Below are 7,608 nucleotides of genomic sequence, written 5' to 3' on the forward strand. Positions count from 1 at the left end.
CCTTAAATGATACACTAATGCCTAAAATTAGAGAGAGAGATTTGGATGAAGTATCTAAAATATTAGAAGAGATATACAATTACATATTAGTGACAATAAAAATATTTAATAACAAAAAAAATTAGCTAAAAATAATCAAAATTTAATTATTTTATTTAATATTTATTAATTATAACAATAATTAATGAATATGAATTAAAAAAATCTATTATTTTTTTGTCTTCCTAATATTATTGTGGTGACAAATACATGATTTTGTCTTTTATTTTCGTTGAGTGATAATTGGGTGTCTTTTATTTCATAAAAGTATTTATTAATTTTATACAATGATAAAGTAGTAATAATTATACTACATGTATACAAATAATTAGTCATTATCTAATTTTTTTAGAAATAAAAAAAGATTGTGTGTAATTCAGTGTAATGATAAATTGATGTATATATAATTATTTAATTTTTATTTTAAATAACAAATCAGACCCTAAATTTGAGAAATAATAAAATGTATAAAAAATTTGAAGGTTAGATTTTATAGTACATAAATTGGAGAGTCCGATTTATGTTAAAATAATGTAAAGCAAATTAGACGATCCAATACATACTTGTAAAAAAAATTTTAATACTAAAATACAAATCACATATAAAAAATTTTAAATTAAAAAACAAATATAACTCTCAGATTTGCATGTATAAAAAAGATTTTGAAAATCGACCTTTAGATTTGTATTTTATATATAAAAAAATTACACCAAATTTTAATATTGTTAAAAAACATTATTAAAAGGATAACACCAAAATAAAAAAATAATCATCATCACTCGAATAAAATATACATTAAAAATAAATTAAATAATACATATATTTTTATATACAAATATATGATAATTAATTTTTGATGCGCACATAATATTTTTGAAACAGTAAATTGTTCATTTTTTTTCTTTTTAAAAAATTTATCACTTTCAAAATAAATCTCATGTTAGTAGTACCTTCAGATATTTTTCTAAATTTGTCGAAGATAAAAATATTAGTCTTATCTCAACCTGGCATCTTTGGTTGGAACTTAGAAGGTTAATTTACAATATTTATGTTATGATGGTGAACCTCTTCTACTATGTCATGGTCTGATCTTATACTCTTATGGAAATTAAAAAAAAAAAAAAAAAAGTCAGAGACCATACCTAAATATACAATACATAAAAGTATTCTGTACATGAAGTCTATCTTAAGACATCATTATTATCCTAATCATCCAAAACACTTCTTTAACTCCTTTTGAACTATATTTGATAGATATGAATCAGAGTACTAATTATAGAGTTCGATAATGAAAATTTAGGCGTTATATATAAAATGCTAAATTTAAATTTTATTGTTGTCAAAGCACAAAAAATTAAATAATTGTTTTTTCGGTTCAAATTTTATAAATAAAGGATTAAAATAAATTTAGTTTCTATAAACTATTGGCTTTTGCTTTTTGTGATTAGTTTATCTCGTTAACTATTAACATGATCTAATGTAGCAGATTAAATTTTGATATGACAAGTTAAAATATTGACCTGAACAAAATTCCATGTCAACATTTAATTTGTCATATTAATAATTGCATAGAACAGGATGATGGCATTGATGCGAAAATGGAAAGATAAAAGACCGAACTAGTCGCTGATTGATAATTATTATGGAAATTATAATGGAAATACACTTGCTTAACCACCTATCATAATATGGTCTTTTCAAATCATTAGAGAACCCGGTGAATTTTGTGGTGCTTGTGTATCACTTGGGTTATTATTATCACTGCCACTCAATTCACACCATTATAATTGGCTCTAATAAGTTGAACACCGAAAAGAACACCAAAGAAATCATCACATAAGTGTGGTTCTTAAAAACTGATGCACACCAAACGTTCAAACTTTTTAAATTCAGGTCACATTTTTCTTTTCTAATCGATGACTTGATGTCAACATTCAAAATTGATTTTCAATATGACAATATTACAAACTTGTTTTATTATTGTTGGTACTCAAAATTAATATTTCGATTCAGGTATTGTCGACTCGTTGAAAGTTGCTATAAGTATTGTGTCAATTTGAATAACTAGGTAAAACTAGTAAGAGAACTAATTTGGCCTTTGGAATTAGTTTTTTGACACTTTGATAATATCTCAATAATAGTTTGTATTAAGCTAAAAATTAAGTCGAAGAGTCAGTCCAATATGCAAACTTGAGCAAGAAGAGTCGAAGTCGAAGATTGCCAATATTTGTTGGTACTAGATAGTTTTATCGACTTAGATAAGTTTCGACTATAGAATTTTGAATACAGATTGTATCGATATGAAGAGTCAGAGCTAGTAATAGATGCATATGTGAACAAGTCGAAGTCGAAGAAAGATAGTGCAAGAGCGTCAATGTCAAAGGTTGTCAAAACTAGCAGGAGAGTAGAGTCTAAGTCGAACTCGAAGTTGAAAATTTCAGCACGTGAAAAACAAGTTGAAAAGTAGTTACTATTTTTCCTTGAACATTAAAGATTTTACTTGATCCTCAAGTTGAGTTAATTATGTGAGACTAACTTCATACACTCCTCACACTTGCAACATTAACATCATTTTAATTTTTCTAAAGAAATTGAACATAAATTTACATTAATTTCAAGGTCATCCCAACTTTACAAAAGGCTAAGAAAACATGTTTAAAACTAGAAGTTATACTGATCGTCTTTGAGATAAAAAGATATTACAGATAACATCCTTCCGTTTGTAAGAGTATATATGGATCTTTTCTAAAATTTATGATATCTGATACTGGGTACTTTATATTTTATAAAATGTGACACTAACATCCTTTATAAACATGATAGTTACCAACCCAGACACTCAATACCTTGTAAAAATGTGACATTAACACCCTCCTCCAGGGACGGATCCAGAAATAATATTATAGGGGGCCAATAACACATATAATATTAAAAATTATGTAAAAAAATTATATAATATAAGATGTATTATAAAAATATACGGATAGAGAATATATTTTAAAGTAAAAAAAATATGTGTATATTTTTTACTAACGAAGTGGTCGATTCTTCGTATCATAAAATTCACCGATAATAGAATTTGTGTCAAAATTTTTAACAATTTTCTTTTCAATATAATTAAAAGACAATTAACAAGAAATTCATCTTTTATTTTGTTTCTAAGTTATTTTTCACAATATTCATAGTTGAAAAAGATCTCTTAATTGTAGCAGTTGAAACAGAGAGAATTAATACCAAACGAATAAAAAAAACGGCCACAAGAAGAAAAAGCATTCACTTTATGAGATTTAAAAATTTTTATTTAATTAAAAAATATTAATAATAATATCTTTTTCAGATTTTTTTAATATTGTTACTTATTTTTTAAATATTAAAAATTATTAATATTTAAATTAGACTGAACTTTTATTAATATTAAACTAAATACTAAATATTTTTTAAAAAAATTAAATTATACATAATAACTTATTACTATTAAAAAAAGTTGGGGGAGAGCCGAGGCCGCCACTCGCCCCCCCTTATGTCCGTCCCTGCTGACCACAAAAAGGGGATAGCGCTGCTTCGGGAGGGGGACGGCGGTGCTGAGGTTTGGGTTACCTGGTTGCCGAATGGTTGCCGCCGACTATAAGGAGAGAGGGGGACTATGAGGCGCAGAGTGGGTGTAGATAGCAGATGGAGGGTGACGGCTCTGTTAGGGTTTGGGTGTAGAGACCATATGTAGTGTGAATGAATTTAACTATTAATCTTAATTTTTTAAATTTTAAAATCTGAATTTAAATAATTATTAAATAATTAATTAAAAATATGATTTTTAATTTTAAAAATACATTTTTTTAAGCCTATTTTACACATTGTATACTAAAACCATTGACTCTCCATATTTTTTCTTTCTTTTATTACTTCCGTTACATAGTTGTTTAAGGCTCAATTTTATCGAAATGGAAACTATATTTGTGCTTTTCTTGGATATGGAAGCATGGTGTACTAGACGTATATGTGGGACAGTTTTTTGGCAGTGTCACAGAGAAGAACTCGGACCGTGGATTTTCTTTGTTTCTGTAATTTGCATACGAAATCTCACGGTCCGATTTGTCTGATAATGGGAATTAAAATTTTGGGTGAACCAAATCGGACCCTAAGTGTTGTAGAAGCTGCATGGTCCGAGTTCCATGCTATAATTTTGAGAAGAACTCGGACCCTCCGTTTTGAGTGCATATCAAAATTGTTTTGGTGAACTGCTAGCTCAAATCGCATGGTCCGATTGCATTTCTTAAGATTATTTTAATTAACCTAGTCGAAGGGTGCGAGTTCTATTAAGTGGTCCATATAAAAGTGAGAAGTGAACTCATAACTGATGCGCGTCTTCGTCCCGAACTTGAGCGGCTGCCCCTTCTGTTTTTTCTTTCTCGTTGCTTTATTATTTGCTATTTTACAGTTGAAGATCTAGTAGCTATTTTTATGTTTTTTTTTGGGGATTCACAGAAATGAGTGATAGAGTGTTACTAAAAGTGTATTATTTTGGTCAGATTTTATTACAAACATCTGAAGGAGTAAAATTTATTTGTGAAAATCCGCTAGATGTTGTTATTCCTTTTATCATCTCATTTGAAGAGCTCAAAGGTGTGATCTGTGAAAAGATTGATTATGAGAGGGCAAGAAAGATATCCTGTATTCTCTACAGATATCCCTTATAGGTGTTTGGTGGATTTATCCAGTTTCAAACCAAATATGTCACGGACGAAACGAGCATGCAAGAGATATTTTCAATGTATATTGAAAATCGGGCTCAGATCTCGTTCATCGAGTTGTATGTTGAGTTTGAACAATCTGAGACTGACCGGAATATTGTACGGGAAGATTATAATAGTGACAGTGAAGAAGAGTTCGAAAGTAACTACGAGTTTGTTGGTCTAGATGGAGATGAAGATCAAGGTGAGGAAAATACGGCTCCAGATGTGACAGAGGTGGCAAATGCACTCGCAAACGAAGTGCTGTTTGAGGAGCCATCATTCATGCGAGTTTTGGACTTGGAAGCCATGCATGTTTCGGAGTTTCCGGAATATATGACTGCAGGTACGAGAGACGTCGTATTTGAATTTTTTTTAGTCATTTATTGATATAGTTATCAATAAATTAGTATTTATTTGCCATTATTTAATCATGCGTTGATGTCATAGTTCTCAGCATCGAACCGGCGGTCGAGCAGCTCAGGTGACTGAGTCACTGGTTCAACCGCTGGTTCTATGTAAATAACAAAATAAAAAATAGCAGGAATGTTAAATAACAAAGTTGAAATGTATGTATTTTATAACAATAAATATTTTTTTTCACTTATATATGTATAATATAAGTACTTATTTGGTAATAAGTATATTCTCTCGAACATGATTAGTAACTATTACGTGAGTTTCTAATTATCATTCGCAGTTGATCGATCCCTTCATTGGTTAAAACCCACTGAACCGAATCGGTTAGGTTCCGGTTCTTTTGGTTTGGCGGTCGAACCGGCTTCTCCGTCCGGCCCGTTTTTAATATCTTCTGCTGTTGTTCTTTTTTTAATTAAAGTGACATAGTAACATGCTGTCAGATTTGGATTTATATCATACTAGAGGCAGTGACTGTAGATGTACCCATATTATTGGTTTTAAAATATCTCTGTCTTTATTTGATTTTTCCTATGGTGGTTGTCAATTGCAGAGATTCTTATTATCGCAGATGGTGAATTTGCCGTCGGTATGGAGTTCAGTTCCAGGAAAGCTGTTATTAAGGCGATAAAGGATTATACCATACGACGAAGCGTTGACTACCGGGTGTATGAGTCTGAGCCATTGACATTTTATGCGAAGTGTACGCAGTACGGGTCCGGGTGTGATTGGCTTATCAGGGTTAGCATGATCAGCAGGAAGTACTGTTGGGTTATAAGGAGGTATAATGGTAGTCACACCTGTACCAGAGCCACCATTTCACAGGATCATTCGAAGCTGGATTCTATCACAATTGCGGAAGCGATAAAGCCATTGGTTGGGGCTGACCCCTCCTTAAAGGTAAAGTCGGTTATAGCAGAAGTGCAATCGAAGTTCAACTACACCGTCAGTTACCGGAAAGCATGGTTGGCTAAACAAAGGGCGGTAGAAAAAATATTTGGAGGTTGGGAGGCATCGTTTGAAGCGTTGCCTATATAGTTCGAAGCCATGTGTCATAAGGAGTCATCAGCTGTTGTCCATTTTGAGACTATGCCTGCATATCAAGGCGATGAGTTGGTGGGTGATATTCAAGTACTGCATCGAGTATTTTGGAGTTATTACCCCTGTATTAGGGCATTCAGACATTGTAAGCCAATTGTCCAGGTGGATGGGACTCACTTGTATGGAAAGTATAAGAGTTGTCTACTAGTGGCAGTTTCACAGGATGGCAACAATAATATCGTCCCAATTGCGTTTGCTATTATGGAGGGAGAGACTTCTAATGCATGGCACTTCTTCCTTAGTAACCTTCGTCAGCATGTTGTCACTCGGGATGGTGTGGGTCTAATATCCGACCGACACAAATCCATCAATGCAGCTGTGGAACGCAGTAACGGAGCTTGGTCACCTCCTAGAGCTTTTCATATGTTCTGCATCAGGCATATAGATTCGAATTTTCTGCGAAAATTTAAGGCACCGTACCTCCAAAAATTGGTCGTCAACATTGGTAACCATTTACTAAATTTAAGTAACTTATTAACAGAAATAACCTTCAATATTTGTTTCGACATCTATAATTATTCTTTTTTTTTGTTGCTATCCTCTAGGATATTCGAGGACGGTGCGGGAGTACGAAGTGCGTTACCAGCGATTACGGGAACGGGGGAAAGCGTATACAAACTGGTTAAACCGAATTCCTCGCGAACAGTACGCATTGGCATTTGATGGTGGATACCGATGGGGTCACATGACAACGAATCTAGTGGAATGCATCAATTCAGTGTTGAAGGGTGCACGCAATCTTCCCATTACTGCTCTTGTCAAGGCAACATTCTACAGGCTAAACGAGCTGTTCACCAGAAAAAGAGCGGAGGCAGAAGCGCGGATTAATGCTGGCCATGTGTTCTCCGAAGTCGTGACCTCGAAGTTGCATGCAAACCAATTTGCATCAGGAAACATTCAGGTCAGTTGCTTTGACCGGCATAATGAGGTCTTCGAGGTGCGTGAGATGCCAAGCGGACTGGAGTTTGCAGTCGATCTACGTGGCCTTCGATGTGACTGTGGTGAGTTCCAGGTGGACCGGATCCCCTGCAGACATGTGTTCGCATGTTGCGCCAACCAGCGACTGGATTGGAAACTGTATGTGCATGATGTGTATAATCCTCAAAATTATTCATAACTGCAAATGAAACTCATTACAAATACATATATTCCTAATCATAATTCTCAACAATATTACAACATCTACAATAATATCGAATGTTAATTACTCTTTTGTTAAAAAATTTTTCCTCTGTAATAAAAAATATTAACAATCAGTATATGCCATCATTCATACTCTTTTGTTAAAAGTTTTGTGACTTGAACTCGGAGGGTCCGAGTTGCT

General features: G+C 32.7%; 1 protein-coding gene across 1 annotated transcript; it reads left to right on the plus strand.

Moving 5' to 3' along the window:
• Positions 1-6,230: 6,230 nt before the first annotated feature.
• LOC112783458 (uncharacterized) lies at positions 6,231-7,401 on the plus strand. The gene is made up of 2 exons (XM_025826417.1): positions 6,231-6,729; positions 6,830-7,401. The coding sequence occupies exons 1-2, from the start codon at positions 6,231-6,233 to the stop codon at positions 7,399-7,401; spliced, it is 1,071 nt and encodes a 356-aa protein (XP_025682202.1).
• The last annotated feature ends 207 nt before the right edge of the window (positions 7,402-7,608 follow it).

This window comes from Arachis hypogaea, chromosome 20 (assembly GCF_003086295.3).
Source record: "Arachis hypogaea cultivar Tifrunner chromosome 20, arahy.Tifrunner.gnm2.J5K5, whole genome shotgun sequence".
NCBI lineage: Eukaryota > Viridiplantae > Streptophyta > Magnoliopsida > Fabales > Fabaceae > Arachis > Arachis hypogaea.

Excerpts from the sequence above, each read along its gene's own strand:
- LOC112783458 (XM_025826417.1), top strand. The coding sequence starts at position 6,231 with ATGTGTCATAAGGAGTCATCAGCTGTTGTCCATTTTGAGACTATGCCT. Across the intron at positions 6,730-6,829 it reads AAAATTGGTCGTCAACATTG|GATATTCGAGGACGGTGCGG; the intron begins GTAACCATTTAC and ends GCTATCCTCTAG.